The sequence below is a fragment of the Coregonus clupeaformis genome, unplaced genomic scaffold (genome assembly GCF_020615455.1).
Source record: "Coregonus clupeaformis isolate EN_2021a unplaced genomic scaffold, ASM2061545v1 scaf0012, whole genome shotgun sequence".
Taxonomy (NCBI): domain Eukaryota; kingdom Metazoa; phylum Chordata; class Actinopteri; order Salmoniformes; family Salmonidae; genus Coregonus; species Coregonus clupeaformis.
In genome coordinates, this window is record NW_025533467.1 from 1,440,017 (window position 1) to 1,462,195 (window position 22,179).

The following is a 22,179-nucleotide window of genomic DNA, read 5'->3' on the forward strand; positions in this document are numbered from 1 at the left end:
TTCTTTGGACATGATTGTCTTTAATTAACTTATTTCTGTAAGGGTTTATTTCTGCCAACTACAACGTAATGATTCACACATTTTAATGAGTATCTACGAAAATATGCATGTTGCATGATGAATCACATAATGAGCATATAGGCCTACAGAAATAAATAAATACATAAAGTACACATTATGGTTCCCTAACAAAGTAATATTATGTGCGTAATTTTTTCATTTTACTGCATAATGATATGCTGTCATACTTACATGTTTAACAATATTATCAGATATTTTAGATATGCTAAAGTCAGTCTGGTACAATTACTCAAACTTGTTACATCCAAAAATGACCTAAACGGGAATCTAAATAATCATCGGGGGCAGGCCTGGTTTTAAATAATTCAGTCTTTCATTTATCCAAGTGGAGGGGATTATGAGTTTTTGAAACTGTTACTTTATCTCATCACTTTCTTCAGTAATGAGCAATTATGTTGCTAAAAAATTTGGAAGATATAGGAGGCCCTAGCCCCAATACACACTGTTATCAATCAGAGATCCTGAGATGCTGTAGGTTTCAGTCATATTGTAGATATTAGTAGGCCAAAATGCAGGTCATAGTGTCTGTTAGATAGACCTGAAGTCAACACTGTACAGTCAGGCTAGTTTGTGAACCAACTCTATACAGTACAGTACTTGTCAAAAGACCTTGATCTCCCAATCACAGCTCCAGAAGCTGCTGGTTTTCTCTGTCCTGATTGGCTGATCAGGATTCTGACTGAGAAAACACAGCAGAGCACAGAACCATGTAAAGCTCTCATTAGTCAGCTGCCATTACTTACATGCCACTGTTACAATAAAATAAAATGCTTTCAAACCCCATACTGGTGGAAGCTCAGTTGGGAGCAGTTTAAAAACACATCCAGATGGTGTTTTGTGGTATATTGAATAACTTCATTGTTTTTATAGGGGTTGAGAAATGTTTGGCATGATGTTGTGCCCTATAACAGATTACACAGCGCAGGTAGAAGGGGCACCATTTTAACATAGAGATGTGACTATCTCATCAATAACCTCATACCTTACTTCATGACGTTAAGGAGGAGGAAACTTTGTACAAACAAATCAGTTGACAGGACATAACAGCTCCCTTCACTGCCTTACAATCCACTAATATAACAACATATTGGAATTAGTTTGGAAATAATTATTTAAGTTGATAAATTGTATCAGTAGATCTAGAGGTAGTAAATACACAGATACTGTACTTCTATATATGTACACACATGACTGCATGTTATGATCATGTGAAATCAGTTGTCATTATTATTAAGGCTGGGTTAGACTCTAAAGGGCATAGGGCATGGCTGAGTTACACATGCCTCAGTACTGACTGGACAATGACATCATACAGCTAACACAACAGCATCATAAACTACATGACATCTGTCAATACCACCGTGGTGGTTCATGACAGTTTATAGCAAATTGAGTAACACTGTCATGAAACATGCACAGATTTAGGTTGGCTACTCAGCTAGCTGGGCAACATGCAGAGTGAGATCCTTTGTTGTAAGCTGGCATAACGTCTTATAGGAGAGGTGCCAGGGCATGGTTATGACGGTGCTATAGGTCAGCATTATGATGCCACTGTCGAGTAAAGTGGAACTGTACATACACAGAAACAGTGCTGGTCAATACCTCTACAGGAGTATACCTCTACAGGAGTATATCTAATCACAGGAGCGTGAGGGTGGTCGCCATTGGGAGCATGGGGCTGAGCTTTGGACTACAGGGGGGAATCAGTGGCCATGTATGGGTGCAGGGGGAGGGAAGCTTGACGGCTGCATGCAAATATATGGGAGCGGTCCTGAATACAGTATTTGGTCATCTGTGGAAAGAAAAGGAAATAGGTCATTAGGAGATGCGTTTTAAACCAGGAGTAGTAATTCACCCTTCAACATGTATATTGATTACATCATTTGTTGTGAATGTAAACAATGCATGTGATGAGAGAGTTAATGTGTGTGTGTGCGCCTGTGTGAGTACGTGTTAGTTACCATGGCATTAACTTGCAGCAGTCTCCTGCTGAATGATGTACAGTCTGCCTGGGTCCTCCACCTCACTGCTACAGTGCCCATCACTCCTGCAGACACACACTACACTATTCAGTACTGTAGTGTGGGAGAAGTAGCACTGGTAGTAGTAGTAGTAATAGACAGTGGTGGAAAAAGTACCCAATTGTCATACTTGAGTAAAAGTATAGATACCTTAATAGAAAGTTACTCAAGTGAAAGTAAAAGTCACCCAGTAAAATACTCCTTGAGTAAAAGTCTAAGTATTTGGTTCTAAATATACTTAAGTATCAAAAGTAAAAGTAATAGTATAAATCATTTCAAATTCCTTCTATTAAGCAAAGCAGGCGGCACCATTTTCTTGTTTTTAAAATGTATGGATAGCCAGGGGCACATTCCAACACTCAGACATCATTTACAAAAGATGCATTTGTGTTTAGTGAGTCCGCCAGATCAGAGGCAGAAGGGATGACCATGTGTTGTCTTGATAAGTGCGTGAATTTGACCATTTTCCTGTCCTGCTAAGCATTCAAAATGTAACGAGTACTTTTGGGTGTCAAGTAAAATCTATGGAGTAAAAAGTACATTATTTTCTTTAGGAATGTAGTGAAGTAAAAGTAAAAGTTGTCAAAAATATAAATAGTAAAGTAAAGTACTGACACGCCAAAAAACTACTTAAGTAGTACTTTAAAGTATTTTTACTTTAGTACTCTACACCACTGGTAATAGAGTAACAGAGTTAGAAGTGGTAGTAATATTAGTTTCTTTGTAATGCTTGTGCAATATACAATTGAGGCGCTGATATGCTTACCTGTTGTCATTGATGTCTACGGTGTTTCCTGTTCATGAATATAACAGGGAATAGTGAGAATTAGTGTGTATATAATTTTTTTTCTGACAATCAATTACTTAATTACAAGCTTTTTTAGCCACTGTAAAATGAAATATACAGTAAAAACCAGAACTGTTGGTGTGGGTGATGGGTGAACTGAATGGCTCTGGGACTCACCGTTATTCCTGTCTATGTTGAGTGGGTAGGACTCCAGCATGTCTGTGGGGTTGACTGCTCTGTAGCCCAGTGCTGTGGACACTCTGCTCAAAATAGACAATAGAACACAGTCACTCCTAAGTCTATCTAATAACACATCAATACAAGTAAACTATTCAAAGCTACATTTATTTAAAGTATTGATCTATATAAATATGAGTGTGTGAGATGGAACTCACATGTTTGTCTGGATGGAGCTGAGCTGAGAGTTAGGTACGGTGGTCTGTTCTGTGATGGCGCTCTGGAACAGGGCATTACTGTAGGTGTTGGCTGGCTCACTGACATGTGTGTAGAACGGGTTGGTAGGAGAGCACACTGGCAGCTGCTTCGGTCGCACTGGTTTGGCTGCAGGATGACAGTAACACAGAGGCCAATCAATATTACAATACAGAGGTCAATTGTTATTTTTAATATTTTTATATACCACCTGTTATTTCAAATAGCTATATTTGACCCATGTCTAAGCACCTATCTTATCTTCAAAATGTTCTGTGTCATTCCAACAATTTATTATATTTATCAATGACTGTCTATGAAGCTCTCCATCCATAAACAGATAACACATCATCACAGTTGAACTGTATTTGCTGTGGGTGCCCTACCGATCTGTGCAGCATGGGGGCGTCTCAGAGTGTTCTTGGCTCTCATGGCGTCTTTGATGCGGTCCACTTCCTGCTGGTAGCGACGCCTGTCGATCATGGCACCCTCCTTGGCGTCCCTCAGTGCCGTCTCCAGGGCCTTAACTCTCTCAGCAGTAGACCGAAGACGTTTCTCCAACTTTGGAAGCTCACAACGCAGATCTGCATTGTCACGAACCAGCTACAGATAAATACAGAGAGAGAGAGAGGGCGAGAGAAGAGAGAGGAAGAGAGAAAATAAATAAGAGTGACACAAGGGAAGAGAGATTTCTAGCCGGGAATATTGATTGATCGGGAGTTGATAATGTAAGTGAGGGGTGGGATGAGACTGGGTAATAAGGGGAAAGAGAGATTGCATTAACAACAGGGAAGGAGAGGAGACTGAGCTTGGCATAAAACTATGCGTTTATGACTCCCCAAATGCTAAATTTACCCACATGAGCAAGTTTTCTTTCAATATTATTGTGTCCCCTGAATATCTTGTATCACAGAAGTATTTTGAATTTAAATGTTTCTTCTCTCTTTTCCTTAGCATAAAATCATGATATCATTCAAAGGTAAATATACTGTGAAACATTTCCTCCTCTTTTGGTTCATGCCAGACTAAAACAGCTCAAAACCAGTCAGATAACACATGACAACATCTTTGTGAGTATTGCATCAAACAAACACACACATTCACATAAGACTCACTCTTTTTCTCTTTCAAACTCTCTCTTTCAAACATCTCTCAGATTCACTAAAATAATTGCATGCAAAGAATGAGTGTTAAGGAAGCATCCAGCCATTTGCGTCCCTTTAGATAGTGATAGGATAGTGCCCAAAGTAGAGGGAAATTGGAGGTTGAAAATATACAGAAGAAAAAGGGATGCAAGGACTGCTGAGAGATGGAGGCGAAGGAGAAGCGAGGGCCTGTACCTGTCGGTAACACTCCATCACCTGCAGGGAGTGCTCTCAACACACACAACAACAATAACAAGAACAACAGAAACCCATGAAACAAACACACAAAGACACACACACACACAAACCCACATCCATGCCCACACACACAAAACAGCACAAGGACAAGAGGTGAAAAAGGAGTGAGTGGAACAGAGCCAAGAGGAGCCAACCCACTGGGCACACACTGGTTGAATCAACGTTGTTTCCTCGTCATTCCAACTAAGTGACATTGAACCAACGTGGAACAGACGTTGAATTGACATCTGTGCCCAGTGGGAAGGGTAGAGAGTTGACTGTGCAAGGGGGAAAGGGACGATGCTAGTTTGTGATGTAGGATCATGGCATGGGTTCACACTTAGAGCAGGAGAGAGGTTTCTAGTGTGATCAGTAAGGTTTTACTTCATCAAAACAAGTCAGACAACACAACTATCCTGTGAGGCTCTCACCTGTTTGTGAACCTTTGTAAGCTGGTCCAGGTTATTCTCAAGAAAGGAAATCTTCTGTTTCTGGGTGCAAGACCCCCCACTATCATCAGGTTCCATTTCAGAACTCTGTGTAAGAAAGAAAGGAGGAACAGAGAGAAAGAAAGAGAGAGAGGAAAGGGGGATTTAGTACCCTTCATAGTGATTAATAGGGTTATATTCTGTCTTTCTTTCTCCATCTCTCACTCACTTTTTTAACCCGCGACGTGAGGTCTTGAACGAACAGCTTGCGCAGGTTGTGGAGGGTCTGGAGCTCCCGGGCCTGAAAAACAAAGATGTAGAAGAAAATAAGTCAAAGAAGGAAAAATAGGGAAAAGGTGCAGAAAAGAGGAGTTAAAGCAGAGAGAGAAGAAAGAGGGAGATGGGGCAAGAAAAGGGACATAGGGGGAATGAGGGAGAGAAAGAAGAAGAAAGGAGGGTAAGAGAGAGAGGGCCACTCACGACGGTCTCCTCCAGCCCTTTGAGGTCCTGCTTGGTCTGCTCATGGCGTTCATGTAGAAATCTGACAGGAAGAGGAAACACATCATCATCAGCAACATAAAAATCAGAACACATTTCTTAACTTTGTTAAACTGTGAAGTGAGTTCACATTGTGTCAGTGTGTGTCTGCGTGTGTGCGTGTGTTAATGTGTGTGTTCAGACTTACGACAGCTCCTCCAGCCGCTCGCTCTTGCTGCTGTCCACGCTCTTCAGATGGTCAAAGTCGGCAAGCACCTGAACCAACTCAATCTGCAGCTTCTGGTTATGGCTGAGAGAGAGAGAGACAGAAAATATCATGTTTAATGAGAGAGAGTGTTCAAGGTTTTTAAAGTGAAGTGAATGTTTTCATCATTGTTTTATTTTTATCTCATCAATGGCACATAAACGTAGAGGGTTCCAGTAGTCTTGATGACACTGACTCAGTGAGGTCATCGATGATCCTCTGCTTCTCGTTGATCTCATCCCGGAGACGGGCCATCTGCTTGTGGTGCAGACCACGGTGAGACTCCCCCTGCTGCCGAGGAACCTTCTGAACCACCACACAATGAGGAAAATCACACTGTCAGTTTCATTTTATTTCAGTCATTACTGGGTGACATAATTAGCATTATTGGAATGCATGTTTACCTTGACGTTACCCTCCTCGGTTTCACCCTTCTCTCCATCCTTCTCTTCAAGCAGAGAGTTATCTGTAAAATAGAGAGAGATCTATAAGATCTGTTTTTTTCCACCTGGGTCCTGCAGCCTGGCTGATGTGAGAATGGATGATGTGTCCAGCTCTGTTACCTGGGTCTGGTGTGTACAGGTGTGTTACCTGGATCCTGTAGCCTGGCTGATGTGAGGGTGGAGGGTGTGTATAGGTGTGTTACCTGGGTCCTGTAGCCTGGCTGATGTGAGGGTGGATGGTGTGTACAGGTGTGTTACCTGGGTCCTGTAACCTGGCTGATGTGAGGGTGGATGGTGTGTACAGGTGTGTTACCTGGGTCCTGTAGCCTGGCTGATGTGAGGGTGGATGGTGTGTACAGGTGTGTTACCTGGGTCCTGTAGCTTGACTGATGTGAGGGTGGAGGGTATGTACAGGTGTGTTACCTGGGTCCTGTAGCCTGGCTGATGTGAGGGTGGATGGTGTGTACAGGTGTGTTACCTGGGTCCTGTAGCCTGGCTGATGTGAGGGTGGATGGTGTGTACAGGTGTGTTACCTGGGTCCTGTAGCCTGGCTGATGTGAGGGTGGATGGTGTGTACAGGTGTGTTACCTGGGTCCTGTAGCTTGACTGATGTGAGGGTGGAGGGTATGTACAGGTGTGTTACAGGTATATAGTGATGTGTTACCTGGGTCCTGCAGCTTGGCCAGCTCCTCGCTGAGGGAGTCATGGCTCTCCTCCAGCATCCTCTTCTTCAGCTCTACACTCTGCATGTACTCCGTCAAAGAGCGGATCTTCGCCTCATGCTGCGAACACCCCAAACAGAGTCACTCAGCTGACGTGACACACTACACTCCCATCTATACAGTTTATAAACTGTACAAATTCTATAAAGTTTGAAAATGACATGAGGGAAGAATGTTTTCATAGTGTGCAGTGGTAAAGTGTATCTACTGTATGTATACATGGTATCGACATACCCTATGTATTTTTATATATATGCTGTGTATAGTATAGACATTCTAGCTGGTTGTGATGTTGATCTGTATTGATCTGTATACTGAGGTGCCCAGGCTGACCTGTGAGATCAGGAGCTGGCAGGAGGAGAGCTCGCGGCCCGTCTCCTCCATCTTGCGATGACACTCCAGCTGCAAGTTCTCCAGCTGGCGACAGCGCTTCACCATGGACTTGACCTCCGACTTGATCTTACTGATGTAGAGACGGGCCACAGTGAACTCCTCCTCGATTGCCCCGCTGATCTCCACCGGCTACAGCAGAGAGAGAGAGAGAGAGAGAGAGAGAGAGAGAGAGAGAGAGAGAGAGAGAGAGAGAGAGAGAGAGAGAGAGAGAGAGAGAGAGAGAGAGAGAGAGAGAGAGAGAGAGAGAGAGAGAGAGAGAGAGAGAGAGAGAGAGAGAGAGAGAGAGAGAGAGAGAGAGAGAGAGAGAGAGAGAGAGAGAGAGAGAGAGAGAGAGAGAGAGAGAGAGAGAGAGAGGGATTGAAAGAAAGGCACATGGAGGGAGAGAGATGCAGGGATGAGAGAGGGGGCGGACAGGGTGGATTTTAAAGATGGGGCGGTGGCTCCTAAGCTGAAGAGAATACTGTATACAAAACCTCTCTCTCTACCCATCAGTGGTGGCTGGTGGCACTTTAAATGGGGAGGACGGGCTCATTGTAATGGCTGGAACATAATGTATGGAATGGTCTCAAACACATCAAACACCTGGTTTTCCATGTGTTTGATACCATTCCATTCACTCCATTCCATTCATTATTATGAGCCGTCCTCCCCTCACCAGCCTCATCTGCTACCCATCTACCTAATTGTTCTACCTCTCAGTAGTTCCAGAGGAGAGCAGTATGAGATGTAAATAACTCACCAGCTTGATCTCCCCGTTGCCCACAATGGTGCTGAACTCACTTAGGTCCCTCATCAGGCCATTGAGGACGTCAGCGATGCGCTTCCTCTGCTGACCACTCACTTCCTGCATGTGGGATAGCTCCGCCTCCAGCTCCATCAGACTGGCCTGCACAGGAGACAGGATGGAAGCAGAGAGGGATGAGATTAATAAATGAGAGACAGAGGCTACAGATTTACTTATACAAAAATGTCAGCTAAGTTATGCCACACCGTTGGCAGATCGCTGGTCATTTCAAGTAGAGCAAAGAATCCATAAAGACCATATAGACTTCATACAAGACTTTATATAAGTTCATAGTAGAATTTGTGTCCACTCTGTGTCATGTATTTCTATGCCCTGCTGACCCACCATCTTCTGGGCCAACTGGTCGGCCAGCAGCTGGTTCTGCAGGCCCTTTTCCTCCACCTCCTGGCTCTTCTGGTCGTAGTTGATGGCCAGCTCCTCCAGGGCCTGCAGCACCTCCTTCACCTCTGTCTTGGCACAGTTGCTCTCCACCTGCAGACGGCCTAGTTCTGCCTGCACCTTGTCCCCATCCCCACGAGAAGATGCCAGCAGCTAGAAGACACAAAGTGAGAGCCAGAGAGAGATGACGATCACATTAACGCAGCCTCACAAACATGATCATATGTAGGAACACAGTACACAGACACACAGGCAACACACAATATAAGTCATATTCACACACAACCACACACAGTACACACACACAACTACACACAAGACACACACAGATGGCCTAGATTTAGAACTGGCACAGAGTCATCCCTGTTGCTGCCATGACAACTGATCTATTGAAAGAGATTTGCCGGCTAACTGAAAGGGTTGGAAATGGCTTATACAGTCAAATGTATCAGATGATCACATATATTTGTGGAGGATATGGAAAGGATTCCAGGCTATTTGTTTGCTTGGTTATAATTCTACTACTTTCTGTATAGACCTTGTGCACATGCACTGACATTGAATCCCCATTAAACGTCACCTCTACCACTACTCCCCCTAGTGTCCATAACACAAAGAGCACTGTATTCTACCATTATACTGTATATTATCAACATGTTTAGATTCAGGATCATCATGATTTGTATCACAATACATTTGTGAATAAGACCATTGCATGGCCGAGAGATGCCTGGACAGAGATACAGACAGAGTGGGGAACAGAGTGTGTTCACCTCATCCTGACCCAGCATCTGTTCCTTCAGTTTCTCAACCAACTGGCACTGCAGGTTGATCTCATCATCCTGTGGAGACACACACACACACACACTATGGTCACTCGGTCTACTGGTGGAAATCAATTGAGGACACTGTACTGTTTGTTTTTAAGGATACTGGTCTACTTGGGGTTTTTGTATACAGTGTGTGCATGTGTATATATCCATACCCTCCAATGAGTGTGTGTGTGTGTATGTTTGCGTACATGTGTGTGTTTGAACAGGCACTAACCTTGTCGTCCAGCTGCTTGTAGAGCTTGCGGATCTCCTCCTCGTATTTCTGACGCTCCTCCTCGGAGATGCGCACCACAATGGAGGAGGTGTCGTTGTCCAGGATCATCATGGGGCTCCGCTCCTCCACCGACTCCAGACGCACCACGTCAGCAGTGGTCCTCTCCGTCTCAGGAACGTTCTCCCCTGGAGGAGCATGAAGAGTGGAGAGGATGGAGAAAGGAGATGATGGGTCAGCAGTCTATGTCAGCTCTTAAGAGAATGGACTTCCTATTAATCTGTCTAGACTTGGTCTTTTACCAAATAAGGCTATCTTCTGTATACCCCCCCTAGCTTGTCACAACACAACTGATTGGCTCAAAATCATTAAGAAGGAAATAAATTCCACAAATTAACTTTTAACAAGGCACACCTGTTAATTGAAATGCATTCTAGGTGACTACCTCATGAAGCTGGTTGAGAGAATGTCAAGAGTGTGCAAAGCTGTCATCAAGGCAAAGGGTGGCTATTTGAAGAATCTCAAATATAAAATATATTTTGATTTGTTTAACACTTTTTTGGTTACTACATGATTCCATATGTGTTATTTCATGGTTTTGATGTCTTCACTATTAATCTACAATGTAGAACATAGTAAAAATAAAGAAAAACCCTTGAATGAGTAGGTGTTGTAAAACTTTTGACCGGTAGTGTAAGTGTGCTGACACAATGTGCCTTGCTCCCAACCTTAGGTAAACAGAGTTATAGGCATATCAAAAATATGCAAGGCAAGCATTTTGCAAGGCAAAGTATATTAAGACTGTAAATTAATCAACATTGTGAAAAAAAACAGTAATTAACAAGAAACAAATGTAATAAACTAGGAATGTAATTATGACCTATAGAAAGGTTCACTCCAGTAAACTCTTTTATCTCTCAGTAAGTCTAACCGTTCCTCCAGCGGTTGAGCTCAGCCTCCAGCCTCTGGATGGTCTCCTTCATGGTCTTGTTCTTCTCCTTCTCCTTCTCATACTTCCTCTTCCACTGATCGGCCGTCAGCTCCAGGTTGACGGACGCCGTGTTCCTGATGGTCTTAGCTCTGCGAAGGTAGAGGGTATGGGGGTTAATGCCATGATGATGCAGTCACATATTTGATTCATTATATTGGTTATAATATAATACAGGATTATACAGTATATACTGTATATTTACTCTAGAGCAAGAGATTATGAATATGGGTTAAGGAAATACTGTATGCAAAATCCTTTGACTACGGACATGATAACACATTGGCCGTTTTTGAGTAGAACCTGTTAAATGAGTACATTGTCAATGTAGGGAGAAGACAGAGTGGGCTGAGTGTTTGTTACCGTTGTCCGAACATCAGGGTGGATTTGGTTTCGGCGTCGTTGTAGCTGGAGGGGGAGCAGCAGATGAACATGGTGGTCCTACAGTTTCCCCCCAGAGAGTCTTGCAGAATACGGGTCATCTTGCTGTCACGGTATGGCACGTGAGTTTTCTGCCAAACAAAACAGAGGAAGAAGAGATCAAGTGAGTAAGAGACAGGCAAGTAGGAGTACGAATGCAGCATTCAGTTAACCTTGCTGGCAGAGTAAGGTCAGGAGAAGGTTGGCATTGTGGTGTGTGGTGAGTTGGCATTGACTAGGCTTCAGCTGGGTTGGCATTGAGAGTTGTGTGGGGGTGAGCTTTCATTAGCAGGTCCATGGGTTGGGTTGGCATCGTGGCTTGGAGATGAATGTGCAGTAAGTTGATACTGATGGATGTGTGGAGGGTCTGGAGGTGCTGGAATGAATGATGAGTAAGGTGCACGGCTGTGTACTGGACTCACCGTCCCTTCAGCCAGAGCAGATATCACGTTGCCCAGAGCGGACAGAGACTTATTGATGTTTTTGGCCTCATCAAGTACGGCGCCCGCAGCACCAGTTTTGCTGACCTGAGAGAGAGAGAGAGAGAGGGAGAAAGAGAGAGGGAGAGAGAGAGAGAGAGAGAGAGAGAGAGAGAGAGAGAGAGAGAGAGAGAGAGAGAGAGAGAGAGAGAGAGAGAGGGAGGGAGAGAGAGATGGAGAAACTGAATTACTGACTGTGACTTAATGACCCATGGAAAGGTCACTCAAATCTGCCAGTGTCCTTGAAGACATAGCTCCATACATACATTAACATTAAGGCTAGGTTTACCAGACCAAACTCTGCCCTTGATAAAGAAAGCTTTGGTGGTTTGACAGGAACAGCCTGCAATAATCATTCCTGCAGTGTGTTTTAGGTTCTCAGTGTGATGGTGATTCACATCAAGCCTGACGACAGAAGATCATCACTCCAGACACCGTTTAGCACTCTGTATGAACACACACTGTGTGAACACACATTTACATTTTAGTCATTTAGCAGACGCTCTTATCCAGAGCGACTTACAGTTAGTGAGTGCATACATTTTCATACTGGCCCCCCGTGGGAAACGAACCCACAACCCTGGCGTTGCAAGCGCCATGCTCTACCAACTGAGCTACAGTGTAACGATCCCGGCAGTCTGAGTCGGGTCCTGTCTGTGGACTAGTTTTTATGTTCGTGATCTCCTGTTTCCCGAGGGTTCTGGAACGCTCCGGGGAGCTCTCTTGATTTCCGCACCTGCATCCCATCAGCAATCTGCACACCTGGTCCTGATCATCACCCTTCTTAGGCTCTGGCCTAACATCCATTCCCTGCCGGATCGTTAGCCATGAACATCAATCTCCCGGAACCTTCACCCAACCCCTGCCTGGTTGTCGGCGGCTGCCGAGCCATTCTTGGATCTACCACTGCACCTCCACCTACTCATCCCCGCCGTCCGCTCTGTCCCCTGGATTATTCTACATCGTTTTTGGAATCTGTTAAATAAATACTCACCTTCGTTTCAACTCACCTTGTCCTGGTCTGCTTCTGGGTTCTGGCTTAGTAAACCGTGACATACAGGGGACCTACATCATCTCTTGATTATGAGAAATGCTGCTGCCGATGCTGCTACAATGGCTTTAGTGGTCCATAGTCTCTCTCACCTTAGCCCAGCCAGGTAAACCAGACAGGCAGACAGACAGACAGACAGGTCTTACCTTCTCACTACCAGCCAAGTCCACCAGATAGAGTTTCCCACACAGCTTCTGCTCTGTCTCCGTGTGCTCCTGCTTGATGTTGATCAGGAAGATGCTGTGACTGCGAGAGCTGTGCTCATTCATGTCTATGAGGAGAGAGAACATCATGGAGTCGAATGAGCATCTTCGCACAATATAAGCCTACAGTGTATAAAGGGATTTACGTGTGTTTTGTTTATTTTGATTTGCAGAATCAATGCTTTTCTGGATCAATAATGCAAGTTTCTCACTGATATACGATGCAAATTAGCGTACGCAATGTACTCTATAAAAACAATTTCAGGATAGGACCAATATCGGCGTCCTTCTCCTGATGCAACCTACAGTGCCCAGAATAAGGGCTCATGTTGTTTAGCTGCTCCTATCTTATTGCACCAACTCAATATCAGCAGACCTGAGCCCATTACAGTGTTTTCACTATGCTACAGTGAGTCAGCATTACATTAGCCAGCAGACACCCAGTTGGACCCTTGTAATTGAGAAGGTCCTCCATATACGTAGAGATGCTGCTTGTAAGTAGAATACAAGTGGGAAGAAGTAATGTTATATAAGCCATAATGAGCCACATGGCCCAACTGTCACGATACACTTCACTAACCATGCAACTCTCCTGCTAGAAGAAAAACACGGCACTGGATATCTGCTTAGATGGATAGGGGTGGAAAGAAACATTCTGAAGGCTTACTGGTCACCGCTACATGGCGGTTGTTCTTCCCCTCGTCAATGACATCCATGACCTCATCAGGGCTGGAGACAAAGCGCTCGGTGCAACCCTACATCACAGGGAGTGGGGAAGGGGGAGGGATGATAGAGGAGTGAGATAATAAAGGGTTAATAATGAATATGCATGCTCCTTTGTTATTGTAGAATCTAATGCACAGTTATAAACAGATGTTGGTGTAGTTAGTGATAGTTGGCCTTAGTAAACCCACCTTTACATATGGGATCTTGTTCTTATCCTCATGAACAGCCAGGTTAGTCTTGGTCACTAAAAGAGAAAGAAATAACCTTTAGAGCAGACAGTCTTTGAAGAAGATTTGGCTCAGTAATGGCATTGGATGTGGACTTGGTAAATAACATTTAGAAAAACTGTGTACAAACCATCCAAAAGATCCCGAATTTTGTCCATATAGACTTCAAAATATGAAACCTTAGTAGAGGAAAGAGAAAAGAGAAAATAATCACAATCAAAGGTCAAACATGCTGTGGCTCCATGTAAGAGCAATACTTATTGCCACTGAGTCATTGTGGTATACTAATGGATGATGACTCATAGAAAGCCTCTAATCATCCAACATTTGGATGAGGAGATGGAGATGAACCCAAACCTTAATGTGGAACTCCAAGTTCTCATCCATGCCAAAGATATGGTTGAAGATGTCCTCTGCAATCCTGGGGATGATGCCCATCTGATTGGGGTCATGCAGCTTTCCCTAGAAAGACACACTATGCAGTCAGTCTCTGGTGTTTGGGAGGTTAATACATGTTATACATTGTATGAATATTAAAATCCTCATATCATTACTAGCAGTGTTTTTCCAATACTATTTACTAGATGGGGTACAAATGCCCCCAAAGCAATATCTGGGGTATTACACTTCGATTGAAACCAAACTGAAGCCATATTTATGCTGATTTATGGAGTTATTTCATAATGCGAGATCATCACTTTTTCAGAAGATAAAAAGTATTTTAAAATACTGGATGATGTATATTAGTTTTTTTCATCATTGCAATGACTCCCACTGTACCTCCATGGTGTGAGTCTTGCCAGAGGCGGTCTGTCCATATGCAAAAATAGTGCCATTGTATCCACCTAGCACATCTATATAAACAGAGGGAAACCAAGATAATTTGAGGAAATTATACAAATTAAAGAATTTCTTCAGGCCTTCAAGTTTGAAAATAAGAAAGACACCAACAACCTTTAATATGAACACAGTTATGGGAAACAAAGGCAGCAAGTAATACTGTGTGATGTCACCGACTGATTTAATCAATTGATGAGTCAGAACCCCATGTCGACTTCTCTTTTATCTCTCTAATACACCTCTATAGACTGCATGTGGATGTTGTTCTGCCATTGTTGACAGTATCTAGTCCTTACCCTTGACAATTTGCTTAGCACAGGTATTGTAGACCTGCTCCTGAGTGGTGTTGGTGGGAAAAACCCGGTCGAACACATAAGACCGCCCCTGGGAGACACAAAGAGATTAGGTCATTTTGTAAACCAAAAATTGTAGGCATAACTTAGAATACACAGACCAAGATGAAGCCAGATAGAGCCTAGACATACTGACTAGGAATATAATGAGGGACATTTTCTTGTCTCCATTTTTCTTTCCAATTAGCATTGATATTTCATTTATACTGTATATCCCAAACAAACAAACAATGGAAATGCAATCAAGTTTGCTCTTGGTTCCTTATTTACAGATAGTGATAGACAATATATGTTTGTCAATCACTGAATAAATGAAAGGAACAGATGAAAAAAGGCCAGCGACAATAAGGACCAAAACCAAAACCGTACAGCAATTATCCTGTTTCCAAAATGTCCTAGGATAGAGCTTGGAGGACATACTATTTAATCTGGTCAGTGCTACCAAAAAGATTTAGAATCATTTCACAATGATGTGATCTTGAATGCAACCCTGTATTTTCTCTTTGCCTTTGCCACATGCTAGTCATGTAAGCCTTTAGGAAATGATGTCATATAGGCTATCATTGACTGAAGCAGATGACACATGGCCACGAGCTTGACTCAGACTGAATTTTAACACGGCAGGTCTTCAAATAGGGAAATCATTCAGAATGCATAGAGGATCATTCAAACTTGCATTGTAGGCCATTGAATGTCAATCATTTTAGAAAAACATAACAAGAGTATATGATCCATTCAAATCACTAGCACTACAGATGCATCCCCATGACAAAATCATTGTCCAAATAGAGGCAGTCAGTCCGGCACAGAGGAGAGTGGATCAGTTCTAATCAGTAGAATGATTATTGATCCTCTCCTCCATATGCAATAAGAGAACAGGTTCTTGGCCCATTGTTAAGAATTATGACTGAAGAGGTCAGTCTAAGGTTTCCATTAACATCCTTAGTTAAGCTCTAAATGAATCCACTCTCTCATTCCACTCTGTCCTGGCCCTGACCCATTCAGACTTGTAGACCTCTCTGAAGAGGGACTGATTAAGCTAAGTGACACTGTGGTGTATGTACGTGGCATTGGTAAGTTGCCTACAGTACCTACATTCCCCGTACCATACATCTAATGTACCATTGCCATTACCTACTAACCAAATCATTCAAACACGAATAACAGCAGCCTGAATGTTTTATCCTGAACATCTCCGATAATCAAATAAATATTATAGGCAGGCTATGTAGATCATCCATATAGGCCTGTAGTATGTGGAGGCCGTTTTAATTTGTGTTATACATAGCCTAAGCAAGGAAAGTAAGTTGGTATCGAATATGGGGCCCGATGAAACTGCAGTAAATAAAACGTGACCAACTGCACTGCACTGAATGCTCAACGGATGCCTTACTGAATAGAATCACATTGACCTTTACAGGCTAGGCTACGCAGTAATAATGACTGTAAATAATCAGGTAGGGCCTAATTTCAATCACAAATCATTGTTATTATTGGCAGTCCAAACGAAAACAGAACAGGTTAATTATTTATTAATGAGCATATGAGAAACAAAGCGCCTTACCCCAACGGTGACACTGTCATCTCCTTGAAATTTAGGGATAAATTGATCCCCACGCAGAATCTCCGATTGATTCAGGGGGCGAAAGCGACACAACACTTTGATATTACATTCTGCGGTTACATCGGCCATTGCGCAAATTCACTGGATGGGGTTGGAATAAACTAATCGAGAATCAGATAAAAGCAATTTGCAGGCCCAGTCAACCGTAAAATTATTAATGACTGATCTGCTAAGATGCAACCAGAAACGTCCTTATACTTATGTGTTAAAGGCTGAACAATATTTCAACCCAAAGGTAAAGCTTGACAGTTGACAATGGAAAAACTACAATTTAGAGACCAAAAATGATGCTTCAAGCATGTCGCAGCAAAAATAGGCTATGCATATAAATTCTAATTTAAATCGCAATGGGTTACATCATTGTAAGAATAGATAGATTATATTGCCGAATTCCTCCTCTGGCTAAATCTTAAAAGATGGACGTAGTCAAGGATGTTTTTCTCAGATGTGTCGTTGTCAGATGGTCAGGCCGGTTGAAGGTGAGACTGCTTTCCTGTGTGGAGCGTAGGGCGTGGTCTGGCTCTTCCCTTTAAAGTGGTACCCGCCTCAGCATCCATTTCAGCACCCAGACACCGGATGTAGCCTATCAGCAGCATCACCACGTTATTTACGTAGGCCTATGTCGTCTTATGGAATCAATCGCTTGATTCAACTATAGATAAATGAAAGGTTTCATATTTAACGAAGACTTAAGTCAATTATGTTACAATTTCAAATGTGAACGTTTTTGTCGATTGGATTAATGACCACTGTTGTGTCATTAAGTTTGCTGACGACACAACAGTGTTAGGCCTGATCACCGACAACGATGAGACAGCCTATAGGGAGGAGGTCCGAGACCTGGCCGTGTGGTGCCAGGATAACAACCTCTCCCTCAACGTGATCAAGACACAGGAGATGATTGTGGACTACAGGGAAAAAAAGAGGATTGAGCACGCCCCCATTCTCATCGACGGGGCTGTAGTGGAACAGGTTGAGAGCTTCAAGTTCCTTGGTGTCCATATCACCTACGAACTATCATGGTCCAAACACACCAAGACAGTCGTGAAGAGGGCACGATAAAGCCTATTCCCCCTCAGGAGACTGAAAAGATTTGGCATGGGTCCTCAGATCCTCAAAAAGTTCTACAGCTGCACCATCGAGAGCATCCTGACTGGTTGCCTCACCACCTGGTATGGCAACTGCTCGGCATAATCTGCTTCTTTTCATTTCATTTAAATAAGTAAGATATGCCAGCATTACCGGGCTGTAAAAGTGTAGAGCACAGCCATCTGAAGAACAATGAGAGAAAGTATACAACTATATTCCACCAAAAAATACACTGAGTTAAAAACCCACACATATCTCACACTTTTTCCATCAGCCATTCCCCTGTGAAAGGACCTAATTGAAATGTGCATAATTTACTAAACATCCCACAGAGAACATACAGAGGGGTGTATCACAAAGCATGACCACCAGATAGAGCTGGTTCTATAAGAAAGCTCATCTTGAATCTGGATTGTTGGAAGTGTCAAGTCATGCCAATTTCACATCTATCTTTATAAATTTGAAAATGTGACTTCAGATTATTTAGGCAGGACACGTCGCTGGCTAACTCATCTGCTTCTTGATAAAAACACTCGCTCCGCCTAGGAAATGTGATTCTAGATCTGTGGTCAGGGGCAACTTCTACCTTGTACACAAACCACATGCACACAGACATCATACAATCTCAAACAGAGCGCAAATGTAGGTCATTTAAGTAGATACTCTTATCCTGACTCACAGTAAACACACTGAGAAACAGTACAGTTCTATACCGTGGAGCTCCGCCCCATAGGGGAGCTCTGCTCCTATTGGTTTACCCTCTGCCCTAAGGCAGCATCAGCCTGAGACAAAATTATGCACACACCTGCAGCCAATAGGAGTACAGGTGTCCCTATAAGAGGGGATGCCTCCCCTCAATCAGCCTCCCTTTATCTTCAGCGACTGGACTAGACTGAAGAAGCCAAGAAGAGACGAAGAGAAGACTCAGGACGAGAAAACGCAGTCGAATGTCCAGATCTTCGACGTCGTCCAAGAATGAGCACACCTGGAGATTTTCCACCCCCAAAAGCTCACCCCAGGGTCTCAGCATGCCAAGGATGGCGTCAGAAGTCCCCCTAACTGCGCCTCCTGCGCCCTCCTTTATATAAAGGAGAGGAAGCAGCGCTGGGCGTTTTTTAGGGAGGATATTCCTCTAGAGGACGTGCTGTCGATTCTAGCCTCTGCTTCAGAGGCGTCATCAGACGGCGCAGACTCTGGAGATGACGGGGACTATGAGGAGGAGGCGGGCGTTCCTATGGAACAGTCTTCCCGGACTCATTGAGAGAGCTGCCAGGAAATAGCGCTGCCCCCTATTCCCTCCGCACCGGAGGTAGATTTAATGGAGGGCGGCCCTTATTCCCGGCCAAGGAGAGCGGCAGAGCCACTGGCTCCAGCTATGCCCTCATTGGCCAAGTATGTCGAGGGCTCATGGGAGGCACCTCTAGCGGCGCGTTCGCCGGCTAGGTCGTAACTCCCGTTCACTAGAGTGGAGGGAAGATTTCAGGGCCCTTCAAAGGGAATCCCCAGGTTAGAGAGCGCCATGGCTGCATATCTCGTACCGGGTTCGAGTCCCTGGCCCTCTTCCAAGAAGGCCACTCTACCATCGCAGAAGGACCGCCTCACAGCACAGCTGTTGGAGAAGTCCTTCACTTTGGGAGCCCAGGCTGTAGCAGCAGCAAATAACATTGCCCTCTTGGCAGCCGCTCTGTCCCGTCTAACCACGGGTAAGACTGAGCTGGAACCAGAGGAGGTGGAGGAGGCGTCCAGAATTTCTGGTGCCATCTTGCACCTAACACAAGCTTCGGCCGTCTGCGCGGGAAGGTCCATGGCCACTTCGGTGGTCGCGGAGCGACACCTCTGGTTGTCTCTGACGACCATGAAAGAGGCAGACAGGACGTCGCTCTTGAACGCTCTTGAAGGCACACGTCTCTGTCGCCTCTTTGACGCTCTTGAACGCCGTCAAAGAGGCGACAGAGAGGTTTTCAAGACTGGATGAAGAAAATAAGCAGCTGGCCAGACACCTGCCACTGGCAGGGAGGTTAGGCCCTGCGCCCCAGTCCCAAAGGCCGTCCACTTCCGCTGCCCAGAGTAGACCAGGGTCTACGGCGAGGCGGCGTATCCGGTGCCAGTTGGCGGCTACAGGAGGCAGGAGAGCGGACTCCGCCCCCCCAGCAGCCACAGTGGCCCCAATGGCACAGCCGGCAAGAGAAGTCGTGAAGACGCCGACCTGGCATCCGAAAGGGGGCCACAAGAGGAGGCGCACGTGAAGGGACGCGGGGGAGTGGATGGAGGACACGTCGATGTCGAACGTGCCCACTGTTCACCCCCACCCTTCAGTTGAAGGGATGGGTGATGATGTTGCTTTCATTGATGTATGTAATAAAGAGCTGGCTCCACCTGACTTTGTCAAAAAAGAGCCCCTTTTCCATAATACGTCCGAGAGCGTTCATATCTCACCCTCTCTCTCTTACCACTCTGAGTGCCGTTCAGCCCACCAAGGGTGCGTTGCTGAACAGACACACAGGGTAGGTATAGACAGCACTTCATGTATAAGGAGTGTCTCACATAGCAGGCTGCAGTCTCGGTCAGACTCTGACAGGATGACGCAACCGCTATTTGGGGATGGCGCACTATCTCAGACTAAGGTCTCTGTTAGGGCGATTCAGACCCATGCTGCGTTCACGGAGGGCCGGAATACGACGGTTACGGGTTTAACCAACGTATCTGCGCCCCCGTCTCTCTCAGAACGCACTGATGTTTCCTCTCCCTTTCATGGGAGGCCCGCCTTGGGCTGTTCCACCACCTCAGTGTTGGGGAACAGCGGCGGCAAGGGCCATAGAGGAATACAGGTCCTTCCTACTGAATGTACCACAGCTTTGTGCTCGCCCGCTTTCTCTGCATTGCTGGCAGTGGCAGCGAAGCTGTACCCTCTCACGCTGGCTAGACCAGACGTTGCAGAAGGGTTATGCCATCCAATTCCATCGGACCCCACCCCCATTCAGGGGAGTGGTGGAGACGGTGATGAAAACGCCCGAAAAAGTGGCCGCACTGGTTTCAGAGATTACGGAACTTTTGGCGAAGGAGGCGGTCACAGTAGTTCCCCAGGAGCAAAGGAACAAAGGGCTGTATTCACCCTACTTCCTGGTGCCCAAAAAGACCGATATTGGATTTACACATTCTCAACGAGAGCGTAACCAAACGGCCCTTCCGAATGCTCACGACAAAACGTCTACTGGAATGTGTCCAGAAAGGAGACTTTTGTACGAGCATAGACCTAAAGGACGCATACTTTCATGTGCCGGTACGGCCGCGTCACAGGAAGTTTCTGCGATTCGCCTTTCAAGGGGTGGCGTACGAATACACGAGGATGCCATTCGGGTACGCCCTGGCACCTCGCACGTTTTCCAAGTGTGTGGAGGCGGCATTGGAAGTGTTGCGTCGTCAGGGAATAAGGCTACTAGCCTACCTAGACGACCTACTGGTTCTCGCCCCGTCAGCAGAGCTGGCGTTCACTCACATGACACAGACAGTGATTCATCTCACACGTCTGGGGTTCGCTGTGAATTGGAAAAAGAGAGCGCCCTGGCCCAGTCATCAGATTGTCTACCTGGGGATACAGCTAGACACTGTAATGATGAGGGCTCGAATTTCGGACCCTCGAAGGGTAGCCTTGAAGAAGTGTCGTCCGAATCACACGGTGACGGCGCTGTCGATCATGTCACTCTTGGGTCTCATGTCGTCAGCCCATTCTGTGGTTCCGCTGGGACTCCTGCACATGCGCAGGATGTAGCGATGGTTCGCCCACTAAGACTAGACCCAGTGCGTCAACGTCATCGGTTGGTGGTGGTTCCCCTCTCGCTCAGTGCAGATCTGAACTATTGGAGAACCCCGCACGTTCTCACGCACGGAGTCCCGATAGGCAAAGTGTCCTCCTACATTCCAGTGTATACAGATGCCTCTCTGACTGGATGGGGAGGGACATGTCAGACCCAAGCGATAGGAGGTGTGTGGCCTCTTTCGAGTCGCCACATCAACCTCTTGGAGTTGGAAACGGTTCGACTAGTTCTGACCCACTTCGCGTCTACCCTTCGGGGTCGCAATGTGCTGGTCTGGTCAGACAACCGGACCACAGTAGCTCACATAAATCGCCAGGGAGGAGTCAGGTCTCCTGCTCTCCACCGGGCCGCAGAGGAATTGTGGCTGTGGGCTCACGAGCACCTTCGCTCATTGAGAGCAGCACACATTCCGGGCTACTTGAACGTAGGAGCAGACCTCATGTCGCGAGGGGGCCCTCGAGACGACGAGTGGTGTCTGCATCCGGACATTGTTCTCAAAATTTGGGAACAGTTCGGGAGAGCCGAACTGTGTGAACACGCAATGTCCCCTATGGTTCTCTCTGAGGGAACAGGACAAACCGCCACTGGGAAGAGACGCATTTGCGCACCACCCGTGGCCTAGAGTTCTTCTGTATGCATTCCCTCTGCTGTCCTGCATTCTCCCACTGTTAGCCAGGGTGAGATCAGGAGGGCTGTCAATAATATT

At 45.3% G+C, this 22,179-nt stretch overlaps 1 protein-coding gene across 1 annotated transcript; it reads right to left on the bottom strand.

The window, feature by feature from the left end:
• LOC121545456 (kinesin heavy chain) lies at window positions 1–17,099 on the bottom strand. The gene is made up of 29 exons (XM_041855996.2): window positions 16,510–17,099; window positions 14,889–14,976; window positions 14,533–14,606; window positions 14,110–14,214; window positions 13,883–13,931; window positions 13,714–13,769; window positions 13,467–13,554; window positions 12,743–12,867; window positions 11,489–11,593; window positions 11,010–11,158; window positions 10,590–10,738; window positions 9,662–9,846; window positions 9,388–9,456; window positions 8,561–8,767; window positions 8,171–8,317; window positions 7,372–7,560; window positions 6,981–7,098; window positions 6,278–6,339; window positions 6,070–6,179; window positions 5,817–5,918; window positions 5,612–5,672; window positions 5,361–5,432; window positions 5,135–5,239; window positions 3,708–3,924; window positions 3,285–3,450; window positions 3,067–3,149; window positions 2,869–2,896; window positions 2,043–2,128; window positions 1–1,873 (listed from the first exon to the last, which is right to left on the bottom strand). Exons 1-28 carry the CDS (start codon window positions 16,636–16,638, stop codon window positions 2,050–2,052), a joined length of 3,117 nt encoding a protein of 1,038 aa, XP_041711930.1. The 5' UTR covers window positions 16,639–17,099; the 3' UTR covers window positions 1–1,873; window positions 2,043–2,049.
• Window positions 17,100–22,179: the final 5,080 nt, after the last annotated feature.